Here is a 20,219-nt window from a genome sequence, read left to right as displayed (position 1 = left end):
ACTTGGCGGGAGATGCTATTGTTGTAGACATGTTTACGTGCTAGCTGCGTGTTCAGAACTAAATGAAGTGACGCGGCGTGATTGAAGGCCATACTAGAGACGCTATGCAACACATATGTGCAAAGGTTCATCTAATTTTTGCACGGGTTTTTATTTCACGACCGATCGGACCTTGCAAAAAAAATAACCATTGTACATTCTGTGTGTGTAAATACATATTTATCAGAAATCAACAACTTAACCACCAAACACAATAACAGAAAAACTTTAAAAACTAATACCAATAATTGACTCTGGCGGGATCCTGCATTATCAGTCAGTACATAAGTCTATAACTACACATACACACATGCATTTATATATATTTTATATATATATATCTGTTCAGAAGATAGCTGAACTTTATTTTTTTTATCTTTATTATTAATTTTACAGATTATTGGTCCTTGTCCCCTTCAAAGTACTCCCCTCCTCTAATCACACTTTTCTCAGCAGTGTTTCCACTTGGTGAAGCAGTCCTGGATAGCTTCATTTGAAATGGCTTTTAAGGTTTGTGACAAATTTGCTTTAATGTCATCAATAGTCTCAAAACAGCATCCTTTCATCACTGATTTTAATTTCAGAAATGAAAAAAAATTGCAAGGAACCAGGTCTGGTAAGTAGTGAGGCTGAGGGAGGACAGTCATCTGATTTTTGCCACAAAACTGATGAATTGAATAAGCTGAGTGTGCGAGTGCATTGTTGTGGTGAAAGAACCATGAGTTGTCTCACCACACCTCTGGTCTCTTTATGCGGATTTTTTCACATAACCATTGTAAAATTCCTTGATAGTACACACAGTTCACTGTTACACCTTGAGGTAAGAATTCAAAATGCATAATCCATTAAAATCGAAAAATAACAAAAGCATCACTTTGACATTGGATCGAGACTGACATGCTTTCTTGGGGCGTGCAGATCCTTTTTCAATCCATTGTGATGGTTGAACTTTTGTCTCAATGTCGTAGCTGTAAACTCAGCATTCATCTCCCATTATGATCCTTTGTACAAATGTTTCATCATCATCGACTTATTTAAGAAGTTGCCAACAAACATCTACTCGATGTTCTTTCAAGCAAACATTGTTGCAACTCTATGCATATTCAGTTTTTCAGTCAAAATGTCATGGCATGATCCAGTCAAGATGCTAACCTCTTCTGCAAGTTCTCAAAGTCAATCGACGATTTGCATGCACCAGATTGTTGATTTTCTGAATGTGGGTGTCATCAGTTGAAATCAAAGGCCATCCTGGTCGAAGGTCATTTTCAGTTTTTTCAGTTGATTCATGACCACTTTAAAATCATGAAAACCATAACATTGCATAAGACCTAGAGCATCATCTCCATAAGCTCTTTTCAAAGGTCGAAACATTTCTGTGAAAATTTTCCCCAGTTTCACGCAAAAGTTTACATTGTATTTTTGTTTCTGAAAATCGCACGTTACAAAAATTGCTAGTAACTCTTAAATATGTTGCATGCAAATAGCAACAAAAACTAAATGAGATATCAATAATCCAAGAATATGTGGTTACAGAGGAAGTTATGCAGAACATAATTAGATAAGTTAAACTTAACATATCAATTCTAAAAATTGATTTTATGGAATTCCAAATATTCAGTTGTTATTAAATTCTATAATTACTTTAAAACATATTTATTTATGATTTATCAATTTGTTAAAATTGGTTTTTGAAAATGTTGAAATTTATTTTGAACAAAAACACAAAATCTGCTGCTGTCTACTACTGGAATGATTTCATATATATATGCATAATAAAACTTGAGTACTATCTAAGATGACCAGGTTGCATCAATCTCTAGTATTCAGCGTATTAAATTGATTAAAGTTAAACAGGTAATTTTTCCCCTCTGAAAAATTTAAAATTATACTACAATTAGCAATGCTTCTCTTTCATTATAAACACAGCAAACAAAGAGCATAATAAACTTAAGAATACTCAGAATACAATAAACTCAATTTATTGTAATTTTAGCCAGAATGATTCTCATTTCTCAGACTTATATGTGAAAAACATAGATGAAAATAACTTTTTCAGCAGTAGGTTTTTCCAAGAGGTTCTTATTTTATTTATTTTTTTTTTTATTAGGGAACAATATTGTAACATTTATCAATATTTTCATCATTTTTTGGTTGGTATGGAGTGGTGTCCATTTAATTTTTTTTTGGGAGTGAAATGGCTAATATATTATGGTAATTATTATTATTTAAATTAATCTGTAAGAATTGTATTAGGCTGATCATTAACCATAATAAAGTGAGAATATACCGTATTTGACTTTACCTACTGCCACAATTCTTTTAGAGAAGTTTTCCAACAAAGTGAACATATTCATAAAGTTCCTCAAATTACACACACAAGCCTGCAAAATTTGGGATGTGAAATGTTTTTTAACTTTTAATAATTGATTCCTCTGTATTTTTTTGCGCTGAATCTGAAAATTATTTTCATTTTTTCCATTACATCATGGTTTTTTGCAAATTGCAAATTTAAAAAAAATTGCGGAAATGTGATACTATAAAATAGACAAAACTTTCTTTTTTTATAGTAAATTAATATAATACATTCACTTTTTTGGCTTATATTATGCATTCTTATAGCTAAACAGTTGAGTGGTTGAAGAAGTGTGAGGGGGTTGAAGATGACAAGATGGTGGGAGAGCTTGTTTGACAGGTTGTGACAAGACTTAACATGTTTTTGGCAGCTATCCGTGCAACTCATGTACCATGCAACTATTATTATCTGTCCTGTTTCCACCATCAGCCTGTGTAAATCGAGTTTTTTTTTGTCCTCTGTGATCAAATGCATTTTGTTGTGAAAATATATTTTCAGGTCGTAAAGCAAACTTTCCGTTTTCAAAATGCCTTCAAGGGGCTGCAGAAATTCTGAAGATTCTTTTTATTACATTTGTGGTGAGTTAATGGTGAAAAGGCAAAAAAGAAATAATACAAGTTTTGTTCGACAAGTGTAAATCATGTATTTTGGAGTAAAAATATTTGCTACACATGTGTTGCAGGACTTAGACAGTGGTCAAAGGGTGAACAAGAAGCTCAGATATGTTCATTTGAGATAATTTTAGCTACAATCTATGATACCTTATGGTAGAATGATAGAATTCAATTGGTATAAATTTTATGCCAAGTTTTAAATTTTATTTTTTTATTTGTTTAACAAGTCATTTCAATATTTTTCCCCCTTTTCATTAAAAATAGTATTGTAGTTCAGAGTACAAGTCAAATTTTATTTTGATTTTCTTTTGGAAGTTTGTTTAATGAGAGATCCACCATATAATTCAAGTTCTAATTATGATAATTGTCTTGGTATTGTATTATCATTTAATTCAGGGATACTTTAGCGCCAAGGTCGACCCACTACTACAAACACACATACATCTTTAGCATTCAGTCAATGTTATCATCTATTTCCTGTTGCGAAGTTGTAGTTTTATTTATTCATTTAATGTAACATTGTGTGTTTCACTGTTTATATTGATGAATTTTGTGTAAAATGTAATAATTAAGTTAAAGAAAAGTACAAACAGTGATGAAATTGAAGCTAGTATATTGTTAGTGACAACTTTCTGTGACAGGCAGATACTACTTTTAAAAATGCCTCATTAAAGATTCACTATGGCTCAGGTAGTGCTTTTAATAAAGTAGTACTATTGTTGTAATAATTTTTTTAAACATGTTTTCAGTGGGCTAACACACCAGCATCTTATGCTTTGCAGACAATTGTGTGTGACCTAGTTACTTATGAAACAAATTATACTGATCATTTAACAATTGATGATCTGTTTAAACCATCCACTGTTTGCTTTACACTCGGTACTCCTCATTATGGTGCTAAGGGAGTTGTAAGTATATGTGCTTGTGAATTATAAAACTACCAAACTATATTTTTAATTCTTTTTGGTTTTGTTTTTTTTTTTTTTAAGTACTAAACTTATTTTGGTAATTATTTTATTGTAAAAAGAAAACAGGTTTTTTGTATATTTAGGATTATTTATCTTTTAATGAATTGCATGTGAGCTTGTGTATTGATTATTCATTATTGTTGTCTCACTTGTGCTAGTTAAATGGATGCGCAACATTGAGTTGGCCATCGTACATAGTTAAATTTCTATATTTTAATAAATTAGGGATGTTTTTAAACTATACAGCACCTATCTTTTTTCAACAACAAGAAATTTATATCGCTAACATTTTTAGGAAACTTGGAAAAATAAATATTGTTTTATGATTTTTGACAATCTTTGAGCTCTGACATTTAACTCTGAACTTTAACGGAAGAATTAAGTTTAACCTTGATAAAACAATTCTGTAAAATATATTAAATTTATACAATATTATAGAAAATAGATTTTAGATCATTTCTGTAATTATTTTAGTGATAGTGAGCATATAATAAACAATTACCATATTTACTCATATAAGACATGCACCCAAAAAATAATGGTGTAGTTTTTAGGAAAAAAGTTACTTAAAATTTTCAGTTGATTTTTGTTTACTTTTTTATGGTAAAAATTAAATACTAAAAATGCACTTTAAAATTAAGTTGTCATTTGATAAACATTGTAAAAAATAAGGAAATACATTTAGGCTAGTAGACATGTTTGAAATAAAAAATGAACAAAGAGCCTATTGTAGCAACATCGTACAATCATTTTAAAAGACAAGCAAATTGCTCATTTTTGCCCCTGTAACAATCTATTTAACTTTCTAGAAACAAGGCAAGTCATATACAGCTGTGTTTCCCAACCTTTCTGGTATTGCAGACCTCCTGTAGTGACTTTTAATTCCCCATGGCTCCTAGAAATCAAAAATTACTTTTTAAATATATTTACATATCATAAAAATGAAGAGATAACTACAACTTTTCACCACTAAATATGTCATTTATGACAATGCAATACTGTTATAAATGGAAGTATTTGGAAATATATGATCATACCAGTTAAGCCTAATATTATGAATTCAACACTTACCTAATGTGATGGCTGTTTGACTTTTTCAGACATCAGCTTGTGTATTTCTGGATCAAAACTGGATAATTTATAATGTAAATCTGTTCCTCTATTTGTTTTTCATGTGTACAAGATGAGAAAATGTTGTCTCATACAGTGGCAAATGGCAACAGATGGCTTACAGCCCTTTTGGAAATTTCAGCATAAACAATTTTAGATTGGTACCAAAAATCCAATAACAGTAACAAAAGAAACAGAATTTTTAATGTTGAATTACAAGATACCTCAATAATTGTTCTTCTTTGACAGAAGGAAGTTCCTGATCTGAGTCTGGAAGGAAAGGTAGTTTTCATTCAATTTTTTTTTTTCAGGGCTGATCAGAAAATAAGACATAGTTGAGATACCAATCACCTTATATGTTAAATCATACTTTCAGTAACATCACTAGAAAGGGGTTCACTGAAATCTGTGAAATCAGTCAGTGTATGAAAGGAATCCTTTCATACATGGTTCTCCTTTCTCCAAATGGTTGCATCACAAATTTAACTTCTTGATTGTTGCCTCTGTCTTGTCTCGTGCAAAAAACACAGTGAGAGGTGTACCTTGAAGGCTCAAATAAAGAGTATTCAAGATGTTAAAAATGTCCACTAAATAACTAGGGGCAAGAGGCATGTGAAATCATTTAAGTTGTATGTTAAATTTAAAATTGATGAAGAACAACTTTGCTTTGTCATGAAGCCTAAAACCACATCTGAATCTTACTACAAGCCAGCCAATGAATTTTTGAATACATTATTGTGTTCATGATCACTTCCCATTTCAGTAAGAAGAGCATAAAATAACTGGCTATGAAGAGATCAGGCCTTAATAAAATTGACAGTTTTTTCTACCTTGTTTAGAATTGTTTTTATTTTCAAGACGTATGGCACGTAGCTATTACTTGACTGTGTATATTCCCATGCATCCATTTCACAAGATGTGTGACTTTCTGGATACATGACAAAACCTTTACGTATTCCCAACATTGCCTTAACATCATCAGTACTTATTCCTGTACATTTTTCTCGTGGAACTTTATTTATAGTTATGAAGTTACTGACAATATTGAAAAGGGCTTCAGCAGTTTTATAAAGAGATACCAATTCACAAAACAAAAAGTCTTAACAAACTTTATTTTTCTTCATATCACACTGAAGCTACCAGAATAGTATTATCTGAAACATCATTACTTTCATCCAACTGTAACGCAAAATGTTCACTATTGTATAACCAGTCTAGAAATATTTTTCACATTTTGAGCCATCTTATTGTCATGTTTTTCAATAAACAAGTTCTTTTTTAGTGTTTCTTACAGGCAAAAGAAGCAAGAACGGTGCTTTCATTTTTTGTTCTTCTACATATAATCATCTTAATTAACCATGAAGTTGCAGGTTTATTGTTTTGAAAATATTCTATGGGATTATTAATCGATTCATCATTACATTTTGTATCAAGATGGCATCTCAACTTCAGTGGTTTCATAGATTCATTCAATACACTTTATAATAAAAAAAATGCACTGTGGTCTGTCTTCGCCATCTTTATTTAGAACAGAAAATCCCATTTGTAAATCCAATAGACAGTATTTGTGCAATTTTTTTCTGTGAAGGAACTTTTTAGATAAAGATTTAAGTCTATTTTTTTATCTACATTACTAATATTTTCAACAACACTAGACCACTTGAATTATTATCTTTCTTGCGTATCAATGATCCACAACTACTGGAGTAGTTAAAAGTACTGATTCATTTCTAAATAAAATTGTGAACAAATTGAAAATCAGAAGTTTTCTTTAGAACTCAATTATTTGATCAAAAACAGAAAAACTCATCAATTTTATAATATTATAAAAATTTACAAAAAATAAATAAAGAAAGAAACAGGTTGTTTGTTCACTCTGCCCCTGCAGTGAATAAGAGACAAAGTCAGTGATCCCAACTTCACTTGAAACAAAGAGGAATGGATTTTGTGGGGGAACATGGTTAAGAAAGACATAGGGATTTAAGGTAGAATTGACCAGCTAAAAGAAAATTTATTTTAAAAAACGTACACAAAGGGTCGGTTATTCACCTCTTTCTCAAAAAGGTAAGCAGTAACAGTACCAACATTTGTATTAAATATGATTTAAACCATGGACCTCAAGTGTCTTAAATGTACATTACAAATATCTCAGGTGTGAGAAACATCAATCCAGTCTGATATGTTTCATTTAAAACATATTTATTTTTTTTTTTATGATTATCATTTACTTAGTTTAGTGATAGTTTTTTAATGGCAGAACTCATTATCAAAGGTGATAAGCAAACTTGATTTCATTTTAACTCACTATTTAATAGTATTAAATATTATAATTTTAATTATTTATTAATGAGATATTAAGGTAAACGTTTTAGATAAAAATTCAAACTTATACTTATCCAAACATAATAATGATGTTCCAAGTGCATATACTGACTAACATTTATCAGAAAATATGTAGATAACCTACAATGCAATTACCTCATATTCTTCTTATATATGTGGGTGAGGTAAACCGAGCCTCACACAGAGATGACTATAGTATGCTTAATTTCTCAATGGCATCGCACGATTCCATTCTTCATTAGTTTAATATAAGAGTTTCAAGTCACTGCATCATTTACTATACTATTTACAGTCTGTCAAAATGGAGAATTGGGGAGTTTTTTAGAAAATGAGAAAATCTGAAAATTCATACAGTGATTAAATACTTTTTTCTGAAAGGCTTAAGTGCAAAGGCAATTAAAGAAGAGCTTGATACTACATTGTGAGACCCTTCTCCATCAAATACAACAGTTAATTGCTGGGTCGCAGAGTTTAAAATGGATTGAACTCGCACTAGCAATGCAGTGGACCCTCTTCTGAAGCGACTTTACCAGAAATGATAGGAAAGTGCGTAAAATCATTTTGGCAGATTGACGAGTGACAGTGAACGCGTTAGCAGAGTCTGTAGGCATGTCAACAGAATGCGTGTACAATATTTGGCATGAACAAGATGTGAGCTAGATGGGTGCTATTAGCTCAATTTCAAGCAATTGTCTCGAACTCGTTGAGTGTAATCCAGAGGAAATTTTGAGGAATGATTTGTGACAGTTGATGAGACTTGGGTTCTTCACTACATTCTCGAGGCAAAACAGCAGTCAAAACAATGGGTTGGAAAAGTCAACCTGCTTCAAAACAAGCAAATATGACTTTTCGTGCAGAAAAGTTATGGCAATTGTTTTTTGGGATGCACATGGAATAATTTTCATTAATTATCTTAAAAGGATGAAACAATAATTGGTAAATATTATGCGATGCTATTGCAGCATCTCAGCAATGAAATTAAGGAAAAATGACCGTATTTGTAAAAAAAAGTGCTTTTTCATCAAGACAATGCTCCAGCTCACACAACAACCTTTACAATGGCAAAAATCAACGAATTATGGTTTGAATTGCTTCAACACCCTCCGTATTCACCTGATCTTGCTCCCACTGACTATCATTTGTTTCCTAACCTAAAAAAAATGGCTTGGAATGAAGAGATTTTTGACCAGTAATGAAATTATTGCTGCTGTAGATGGCTATTTTAAGTAGTTGGATAAATCAACGTACCAAACTGGCATAAGTTCTCTTGTAGAATGCCACAGTGGTGTGACTGTGTTAATAATAAATCAAAATGTACCCAGAAAAATGTTGTTTTTTATCCAGGCTCAGAACTTTTTACTCTATCCTTGAATGTTGCAGAGTTTTAGATTTAAAAAATTTTTAGAGAATGACAGTATTTACCTTTAATTCATAAATTCACAATTTGCTTATGGTTTGTGTATTATTCTTAGGTTTCTGAGGGTGGTAAAAATGGTAGAATCAAATTGAGTGTATGCGTTACATCTGAACCAGATTTACAGCCAGCTATTGAAGTTGCACGTCGCACAAGTTCCTCATTTTTAACAGGTCAGTCAGATCAAGCAGATGTTATTGAACATTTCATTTAATGTTCATTTACATATAAATTTCATTAGATGTTGCAGTAATAAATGAAAATATTAGTATTTTCTAAGAATTTTTATTGAATACTTGATTTAAACTTAGTTCCCTATATATTCCTAATTCCTGTGTGAGTCTCTTGAGAAGAAAAAATGAACTTACATAAGGTGAATGAATAAATTAAATTTATTTAAACAAAATGGATAAAGAATTATTAAAATTATCTATTTATAAAATTAAAATATATTAACAAATAAATTTAAACAAAATAAATATTATATGTACATGAATATTAATTATAAAGGGAAGAATTAATTTTAATATAAAAAAGGGATATGAAAAAAAAGATTCCTAGATATTCAACAGCCATTTAAAATATGTAATGTTAGATCTTAGTGACAACTTTGATATCAGATTGTTAATCAGATAATTTAAATGAATGATGAGAAAAAAAAAAGTTTTCCATTGTTTTTTATGAAAATTTAGGTAATTCTGTTTATGCGTTATTATTAAAATATCTAGTATCCATATTAATTGTAAATTGCGGGCTGTTTTGGTATTGATCTTGATTCTTAGACTACAAAGCATTTCATAAATTTTCTAGGAGTTTTCTCTAGAAATATACCTGAAGAATTTCATTCTAGAAATATACCTGAAGAATTTCATTCCTGTAGTCATTTTTAATTAAACAATAATAGGAAAATTTTATTCTTAAAATTTTAAAGAATTTTAATCTAAAATATCTTTTGATAAATTGGACACCTTTTCAAATATTATTATTCTGTGTATGATACAGCGTACATGTAGATCTAAAACACTGACCACTATCAGGAACAGGAACGCAAAGATAGCAGGAGTTTGTTTTCTTCCTACTAACTGCAGAACGTGGACAAATGTCCCTTGCTGCTGTTTCTTACTATTTTATCTGGTGGGTTATCATCTGTTTTAGGGCGGTTATAGATTTTATTTGTTTTATTTTATTTATAAAATAAAACGGACGGATTTCATATTTGCATTCTGGTCCCTTAGACCAATGAGAAACAGTTGACTAGGGCTGTTACGGGGATACTAAGCGTGTATGTGCTTTGTACTTCCGACAATATTTCCCTTCAGTCCATCCTCTGAAGTCCTTTCGGTGCTAGAGCCTTTCATTCAAACAGGAATTTACCTTCCATGTGGGGCCCTAGTGTTTGGAGGAAGCTTTCAGATACACGTGTGTCTGGGAAGGGTTTGGTGGGATCACATGGTCACAGTCATTGTGCCGGTTCACCTGAAACAGACATAAAGAGGCATGTTCTGTATTGCAAGAAAGATATAACAGACCTTGTTCAGGACAATATGACAAAAATCTCACGTTTCAACCTATCTACATATTAAATTTTTATAAAATTCTAATTTTTGTTTTTTTATTTTTATGAAGCACTGCAAAATCGGTCTTAATGTTCCTGCCTGCGCAAAAAAAAACCCTAATAATATTGAAATTATTAGGGTTAATATTGAAATTTATTATCCTATTAATTAGGTTAGTATGGACTTAGATTCAGATGTTTTTAATAAAATTTGAAAGTTAACAATTTATTTCATTTATCATTTTGAATTATCAGGTGGTCTACTAGTAGTTAACACTGATCAGGTAAGATAAATTTCTGTTAGTAATAGTGACTATTAAATTAGGTTGGGATCAAAATACCAAGTCAGTGGATTTGTATAAAAGGTTTAAAGATATTTTGTTTTATTTTATTTATTTAACTGAATACTTAATACTAACTTAACTGTAGACAATGAAAAGGGTACGGTCAGGTAGCAGCGTCTTATCTATTTCCTGTTGAGGACATCTTTTGAGCATAATACAAAAATCCATGTGTTCTATTATTATTAAGCACTTGTTAGGACATTAGATTTTATCTACATCTATACTGTTGTAGGCTATTATAATGGATAGATTAAATTAATATTGGTTCATGTATTTATTTTACATTTGATTTGAATAAAATACAACCCAACTAAATGTTCAATTATTTGTTAAGCACTAGTAAAAGAAGAAAAAAAAAACAATCGTATGTTTATACAGTTATCAACTACAACAACTTTATGCTCAATATGAGACTATGCACATATCTCTTTTTTAATGACCTTGCAATAAAGGCCTGCAGTCATTTGTGGGAGTGCCCTGTTGGCTCACCCAATGTAGAGGCTCCTGGCCTGGTTTATCATACACAAACCCTCATTCCGCCTTTTCATGGTGGTTCATCTAACACAGCATGATGCCTTTCCTCACACCTTGTGGTATAGGGTCCTCTCGGCAGATGTCCCTGATATGGCTGTGCTCAGATACGGCTGCTCTCCCGAACAGTCCGTGCACCTGTGTTACACCCACTTCTGACGGATTTTATGTCCGCGTCGTAGCGAACTGTGGTGTTTTTGACAAACCACGATGCTCCGAAAATCATCCATAGCGCTACATTTTAGATGGCCTCTAGCATTTTCTGGAACGTAAAGCACAACAGAGCCCCCCATACCAGGTAGGTGTATGTCAGAATTGGCAAGATGTAGAGTCTGTATACGAGTATCTTAGTCGCCAGCGGAATGGGGCTGGCTCGATTAAGCACTGGGTTTAGGGAAGCCCTAGCGGCCTTTGCCCTCTGGGTAACATATTTTACATTTTACCCTAAGGTAAGCCGTTTATCCAGGACTACTACCAGATATTTAACTTTTGTCTCAAAGGATATTTTTTCCCCTAAGATTTCCAGCTATCTGGCCGGAGCACATTGCTTGCATATGAATAGCACGGCCACAGACTTTTCCCTGTTGACCTTGATTCTCCACTTATCAAGCCACGGCTCCACAAAATCCAGTTGCTGTTGGAGTCTCTTGACCATGTAATCTGTATTTCGGGATGTGTAGTAATATGCCATATCATTGGTGTATAAAGTGGTGTTGACGCCTTCCAACAACAGCATATCGTTTGTATACAGTGCAGTGTACAGAATCGGTAAAAGGACTGCCCCCTGGGGAACTTTGGCTGTTATTGCCCTGCTAGTTGATAAGGATCCCCCAACATATACTGCGAACTGTCTTCCCAGTAGGTAAGACATTAGCTGGAATTGGCAGCCAGGGACTATCGTGTGAGCAAATTTATATAGTAGGCCGTCATGCCAAATTTTATTGAAGGCTTTAGCCACATCCAAGAAAACGGCCACAATCACTGCTTTCCTATTCAAGCCTCCGACAAGGCTATCCACCAGTCGAACTAGTTGGAGGGTCGTCAAGTGGCCTTCTCTGAACCCAAACTGCTCAGTTTTCTAGGAAAATTCTTTTGAACGACTTGGACAATGTCGGTAGTAAGTAGATCGTTCTGTAATTCCGGGGAGAATATAGTCTATTCACTGGTTTGGGTAGGCATACCACTTTCGCCGTTTTCTAGCATTCTGGAAAGTATCCTATGTACAAAATTGACGTGAAAATGGTGGCCATGGTCGCTATGAGAGCGGGGAAAACGTTCCGGTATGCTCGGGCCTTGATTCTGTCCACCCCGGGGGCTTATCGGGGCTTGTGGCTTTGATAGCCGCAGTCACTTCTGCTTCAGTGACGCGGTCTATTTCGCGGGGAGTATCCTCTACCTGAGCGAAGTAGTCCGCGAGGAAAGAGCTCACCTCGGTTGCATGGCAGTTGTTCTGGCCAGCGGAGTTTGGAGTGAACTGCTCCTCCAGTGTGTCCGCGAAGACCTCCGCCCGATCTGACTCTAAATAAACCAAGAAACCTCGTCGTCCCAGCACCGGGTGGCGAGGCTTCTTTACTTCGCTAGCCGTTTATTCAACCTAAACACTGAAGAGATGTCCGACATCGAGACGAGAAAATCTGTCCAAGATTTTTTGCGATGTTTTGTCAGCAACACTTTCACCTTTTCCGTTTGGCTGTAAAATCCCAACTTGTTGTCGGGGGACAGGGTGAGGCGATATCTCCTCCTCAGCCGGCGCTTTTCCAAGATTGCCTCAGAAATGTGAGGTGGGAGATCGTTACGGAGAGGCCGTGTGGCCTTCTCTGTAGTGCTATAAGACAGAGCCTCGTTTATGGATGATGTAACGCGATCGACCTTGTCGATGTCCTCCGGTCTGGTCAGGAGTTCTGGATATACCAGCCTAAAATCTCGTTGGAGAGCTTCATGGAACTTGCTCCAGTTCACTGACCTTCAGGAAGTTGGTGTTTGGTCTCGCTAGGCCCAACTCCAGTAAGACCGGACATCGATTGTTTCTATTGCGAACGGCATTTGTACCGCCCCCAAAATCGCGATGTTGAACACGTCAGATCTCGACCGACAATTTTCACTCACGAAGGTGGGCACTTTAGGATCTGTGACGACTAGCCTGCGGGCCCTCGCTTCTTCGCATAACAACCTGCCGTTAGCATTTATTACGTGGCTATTCCAAGACGTGTGTTTAAAATTGAGATCGACCATGCGTATGAAGGGACCATCCCAATTTTCCAGCATGGCATCTAGGTCAGCGCCAAGTACAGATGAATTTGGCTTGTTATATGCCGAGACCAGTCTCTATACTGCGCCTAGATGTTGCACATGTATGCAGGTCTGTTCCATGAAATCGATGTGGACCTCAACCTGCGTATGCATGATTCGTCTGTGGACTAAAATAGCGCTTCCGCCACTGGCGGGGCTTCGGTGTGGCTCTACACCGAAGTCGGTTCTGTAGGTGAAACAGTTCCGAAGGGTCAGTGAGTCCGGCTTGAGGTGCATTTCTGCTAACAGTATCACATCAATTTGTAGGTCAGATGGCATAGCTCTGCCGTCTTGCCTGCTGCAGAATGCGCATTTCACTGCAGCAATTGCAAAGTTTGCCTAACCGTACTGGGTAAGAAAGGTCATAAGGCATTCAATCAAGGACTGGAGTAGGTCCCTAATAGATTTCGCCTGTGACAGGTGGGCAATACAGCCAAAATTTCAGGTAGGACATCCTTTATTGACATCCTCGCCAGAAAGTCGTTCCCGGTGCTCTCCTTTGAGGATGCGGCTTCAGCATCCTCGAAGGATGTGGTTTTGCCACAGTTTGAGTTTTGGTTATCACCCGCTGTGGTTTTCTCAAATTTGTTACTTCTTTTGTCACCTGTGGGGTAGTCTTAATTTTGGTTTTGGTCAGTTTTGTGGTCGCACAAAACTCGTTGGGGCTTATGCGCTGTGGGAGGAGGTGGCGCCTCTTTTCCCACCACCGGACTAGCCGTGGACTGAACCTCTTGTGACTGGGGTTTTGGTACCCCCCTGGAGACCTGTGCCCAGCTACGCCCGTCAATGATCACGGACTTTTGTGGGGTGCCCTTTTGTCAGGCCAAGGGCTCTTTGTAATAAGGGCATCCCCTATAATTTGCCAGGTGAGGCCCATTGTAATTCGCGCACGATGTGGGCTCTTCTCGCGACTTTAGGCAAGACGTTGTTTCGTGGTCCCCACCACTTTTCACGCAAAGCTGTGCCCTGCGGCAATAGTTTGATGAGTGGCCGAACTTTTGGCATCTGTGGCATTGAGGGGGACCCCCTCATGACATGAATGCCGTCATTATTATTTTGTAGTAAAACATACTGTCCAGGTCATAGATGCCCCTGGTGGCTGGCGTTCTTTTAAGTGCCTCAAAGCACGTAGGGGTTTCCCTACTGTCCCTTATGGTCAGCTTTTTTCACTGACGCTACATCATAGTGTAGTGAGGAGAGCTCCTTTCCCACTTCTTTGTAGATGGCCCCAAAGGGGATACCCGGACCACAACTTTAAGCTCCCTCTCCTTAGGGAGTTGATAAGTGTGAAAGGCGATGCCCTATTAAGATTAGGGAGATTATAAAAATAAGATTAGAATTAATTCTAATCTTTAAACTGAACATATTTACTACATATTACATCCTCCATCTTCAACCATCTCCTTATTTGATTGTAGCCAGATTTTTATTTAATTTTTATCTTTTATACATTTTTGTTATAAGATAAACTAAATCTGGTTACCTTATTTCTTCTATTTAAAAGAGTTACATAAACTTCTCCTTTCCCATTTATATTAAGACCTCACCATTTCAAATTTTATCAAACCACCAAATTTTCAAAATCCCTGTAATTCTCAATTTCAGAGACATTGTTTCTTTTCTTTTTACTTTTGTAAAAATATGTGTATTGTCCACACATTTCATTACCATAAAATGTTACACTCTGTATAGATACTACCAATTTTTTAGGTTTATGTTTGATCTAGAATGTCTTTTTTTGCATAAAAAATTACTGGGCTTGTTGGTCCAGTCTACTGTTAATGTATGCATTATTTTGTCTATTGAAGCTTAAACTAATATTTCAGAATAGTATTTAATGTTTGTTTCATTTTCAGGTCATTCAATGGCTCAGAGATTAGGAATCTCTTCACATCTATTATCCAGAATAACGGGCAGCATATTTGTGGTGGATGTGGAACCAGGTGCTTCAACAGAAACGGCTCAGAAAACAAATATTGGTTTAAATCTTAAATTCAATAAAAAGAATGAGGAGGTATATATATATATATATATATATATACACACATATGTTTGTTGTAGAGGTTAATTGCTTAATCATCTTTCTGCTGGTTACAGAAAGATAGGATAGGCTGACTATCCTACGTGCTCATGATAATGTGATTTTGTATGTGGCATCTCCACCTATAAAAAAAGACCTTCACAAAGTGTAGTGTAGCTACCTTCAAAAGTATAGAAGTACTTCTTCATCTGCTGTGAAGTAGTCATTTATTTACAAGTCTTTAATACTGTTGTAATTTATTATTCAATCTTTATTATTCAATTTCTAGTAGGGTGGGACTATTGTGGTGAAGAAAATATTTTTCTGGATGTAGAAAAACTCTTTGCAGGTATGATGTAATCATTATATTAAAAAAATGGAATGGATTAGTTATAGACACGTAACATTTTATGTTGTTGCTTTAAAGTCGATTGAGGAATATTTTGCTTTTGTCATTTATTAATTAATATCTATTGAAAGTTAAAAGTAGATAAAACTTTGTTATATCTACATTTGATAGTACTGGTGGTTAAAGGTCCATTTTATAGCACTTAGAATTTTTCCTGCGAAATGTGATAGTGTTTTTTTTTATCTTTATCCTGTTGAATAGCTATTGTTGCTAATCTGATTTTATTAAAATTCCTATATACTAACCAAAGTAAATGTCATTTACTCTAGCCAAGGTTGTGATATGGGATCAATGCTAAAATAGTAATTCACAATGATTAAAAATGTCAAAATCAAACATTTTTCACGTAATTTCATTTTATTGTTTTTTCTTTACAAAGGACAAATCCCAAAATTGCTGTGCATAAAATTAGTTTTTACTAAAATGGTTTAAAACTTAATAGAATCTATGGATGAAATTTTGTGTCTAAAATAAATTTCAGCAATTTTTCCAGAGATACACAGACCCAAGAATTAAGTTAGTGTTTTGAAAATGTATTAATATTCTAAACATAATCTAGATCAAACGCAACTTTTTTCACATGATAAAAATGTCATTTCCTCCTTAAAAACAAGTAATAATGTTTGAATTTGACCCTGTTATCACTACAACAGTAAATAATATTTATTGTTATTTCACTAATATTCATAACAACTGCAACCTTCTTACATAACAGACATGACTAACTTTATACTATGGTGACCAATTGTGATTTTTAACTTGTATAAATAACCATAAATAAATTTTTTTTTGTTTTTAATAGTACTTTACATTTTTTTTTTATCAGTGAATATCATATAGGGAGGGTGATAATTATCTTTAAAAATACTTATTAACTTGATATTGCAGCATGTCCTGGGAATTACATATCACGCTTACTATAACTTGAATAGGGTAGAAGAATTTTGTTATTGGGGTTGGTTGATTTCATCATTATGTTTTGTAATTTATTAGATGAGGTGACTGTTGACAAATAACTTTGATATTCAGTTATTAAATGTAATTGTAAACTGATAAATTTATTACATCAGAAAAATTTATTTTGCATTTATTCTATATGTATGTGTGCGATAAAAAAATAATGAACATTTTTTAATTAATTCTGATTATGTCCATTAGACTGGTTCATATAAAAGACAGTGGATGTAATAATGTACATAGATTACCTAATATGCCTAATTTAATATCGGCGGCCGAACACAGTATAGCAACTCAAATGCGAACTGGTGCACAGTATATGGATGCATTGATACAACCATCACTACCACCGCGCAGTTCTCCCACCAAAGCAGTGCTGCAGCCCCACCACTCTCAGGCTCTAATAAAAGAGCGTGCACCATAAGAGTGAAAATTCATCGTCGACCACCACCTGGAGAAGACCATGAAGAAGAAGAAGATGGAAGAAGACAGAAGTTCCCCGCCGGATGCTAACATCCTTGCCGGAGCAGCAGGCCTGGCCAGCCCACTGAGGAAGTCACTGGATGCAGATACTGCCTTCCTGCTCCAGCTCCAGCTCGCCAGGCTTCAATTGCCCTGGTCAGCGGACTCAGCAGCAGGAGCCGGCCTAGCATGGGATCGCTTGGGGAGAACCGCCTCGGCCGCGTCGGTCGATGATTGATGCCTACTGGACACTGTGGGGCTTTGGGGGCCACCACTGCCATGCTGTAGTGGGGACCCAACTGCTGCTGAGGGAAAGCCCGGTTGGACTTCAATGGATGAGCCGCAACTCCTCGACTTTGCCGGAGACCAGCTTCTGATCCAACAGCTCTTGTCAGAGCTATCGCAAAAACACGGCCCTTTTCAGGACCACCATAAGGTTATGAAATACGAATTGTCGAAGCCAGTCGATGACAACAGCCCTTTTCAGGGCTACCGTAAGGTTAGCAATTACAACAAGCTGTCGAAGCCAGTCGACGACAAAAACGACCCTTTTTAGGGCCATCATAAGGTTAGTAAGTGCCATGTGCCGTTGAAGCCATTCGGTGACAAGATATTGTCAACAAAATTAGATACATAGTCCAAATTTGGCAGCCAAGTAATTAGGATGTATTTCATTGTGAGTGAAAATTTATTTTGTTTGAAATAGATGGAACAAAAGATTTGCTTAAATTTCACATTGGAAAGGAATAAAGTGCATTGAAGTGGTAAGAATGTTATGTCGACATCAAGGGTTATTGTAATTATTAATCAGAAATAACACCGTACTGTTGTTGCAGCTTCCTCTCCAAACATGGCACCCTGTGTTGTTTTCTTGTTCCCACTGATTAAGAGGATATTAAAAGCTCAGGAATTTACTGTGATAGATGAAATTAAGAAAAAATTGCTAAGCAAACTCAGGACTATCAAAAAATGGTTTCCACCAATATTTTGAGGATTGACAATAACACTGAAATAAATGTGCCATATCTGTGGGGAGTACATTAAGCGGATAGTATCAATAAAGAAGAAAAAGTAAATTCTTTTTAATAAAAATAAAAATTTTCATTATTTTGTGATATTACAAAAAATATATATGTGCGGTCTTTGTTATGCAAATTATATCATTCTGTTTGCAATTTTAATATCAATTTTTGTTCTAGGTATGTGGTTATACAAAGAAAGAAAATGGCCAGTGGTTCTATTCTATGAAAGCAGGACAGTTGATAAATGATTATCTGAAAATAGCTCCTGATGTAATAAGTTACATTGCATCTAATGTATTAAATGATATATTTTATGCACGTGAAATATTTCCTGAAAATAGGTATAAAAATTTGAACTGCTTTAATTTTAAGTTTTGTGTTACGACTAAAATAGATTATTTTTATGTTGTTTGTAATCGTTGTAAAAGTAGGACTATTTACATATCTTGGTTATGTATATTGTCCAATTTCTTTCTGAATTGTTTTGTTTCACCTTAGAATCATTATAATGAATATTGAATATTGTCTCTTACACAGATATTTTTTTCTTGGAAAAACATCTGTGGAATAAGATACTAACAAAGAACCCAATAGATTAACCGTTTGAAAACCACTTGATAATTTTTAGTTTTAGTTCAATTTTATTTTTAGTGTGGTTTATATTTATACTAAAAAGACCAACTGGCAATTTTTGTCAATCTCATTTTATGCAAGAAAGACAATTTAGTGAAATTTCATCAGTGTCAAAATGACAATACTAATCAATCGCGTGTTTGGTTGACATGGCAGTCTGCTTATGAAAGTTTACATTTGTTATTGTTTAAAGTCATGTAATAATATTCAGATAGTGAATAAAAATAGTTATTTTGAACTTAACAACTGTTTGCTTTTATTTTTAGAGAACATTTAATTGTGTTCGTTGTATAATATGTAAATATTTTTCGTTTCTTATTCGAGTTGACTGTGAAATCATAGTTGTTTGGAGTGAAAAGGAATGCTTTATTTAATCTATTTAGTTCTTTTACAATGCTGTATTTATTGATGTATTGCATAGTACGTAGATGAGCCGAGAGAACATAGCATGTTTATGATTGTTTTTAGTTGCTTGTAACATTTGGATGGTAAACAATACTTATTTCATCTCGTGTTTTGTTTTCTTTTTTCTGGCAATATTTATTAGAGAGTTGTTAATAGCAACTCACTAAGCAATGTGCAGAACTGAGAAAAATTAGCAATATTTTTCAAACACCAAGTGAAATAGAAAATGAAAAATATTCACTTTGATAATGATTTGGTACTGACAGTTCTAACCGAAATTGAAATAAAATTTATCAGTTTCTTGCCAAAAATCATGAAATTTTCAGGTTTAACACAAAACAGGTCAACAATTCTAGAAATCATGATTCCTGTAGTAAAATTGCTGCTTGATTTTGAGTTACATGATTTGATTTATTTTTTTGGTTTTTATTTCTGTTTTTGGGTTCTTTAGTCTTCAAAAAAGTTTTCAAATTAGTTGTGATCATAAAAAACATTTCTAGATAGTTCATTGGTTTTCTTACATTTTAAAAAAACTGCCAAAAAATATTGGTAGTAAAAAAAGTTATATATTTTTTAGCACGAGCTTACAAATAGTCCACCATAAGGCACTGTACTGTGTTTTTACTAATAATGATATAATATGCGATTTTTTTTTTTTTTTAATTATCCAAAAATGTTCTGGTTATAAAGGGTTAAGACTAATTCCACAGGCTGTGACATTGCATTGTGGTTGGTTTTTACTTATAAGACA

The 20,219-nt window shown here is 34.2% G+C and overlaps 1 protein-coding gene across 3 annotated transcripts in view; it reads left to right on the top strand.

Moving 5' to 3' along the window:
• Positions 1-20,219, top strand: part of pcm (5'-3' exoribonuclease pacman) — a 188,186-nt gene that overhangs the window by 102,795 nt on the left and 65,172 nt on the right. For 2 of the 3 annotated variants that reach the window (XM_075355316.1, XM_075355314.1), the window contains exons 17-20: positions 3,756-3,914; positions 8,900-9,014; positions 15,417-15,574; positions 18,608-18,771. In XM_075355316.1, the coding sequence (XP_075211431.1) occupies positions 3,756-3,914; positions 8,900-9,014; positions 15,417-15,574; positions 18,608-18,771 (596 nt within the window). The remainder of the gene's footprint in view (positions 1-3,755; positions 3,915-8,899; positions 9,015-15,416; positions 15,575-18,607; positions 18,772-20,219) is intronic. The other variant, XM_075355315.1, reaches the window with a different exon arrangement.

Source organism: Lycorma delicatula, chromosome 2, assembly GCF_047948215.1.
Source record: "Lycorma delicatula isolate Av1 chromosome 2, ASM4794821v1, whole genome shotgun sequence".
In the NCBI taxonomy this organism is placed as follows: Eukaryota; Metazoa; Arthropoda; class Insecta; order Hemiptera; family Fulgoridae; genus Lycorma; species Lycorma delicatula.
Note: the sequence above shows the minus strand (reverse complement) of the source record. Positions and strands in the feature narration are given on the sequence as shown.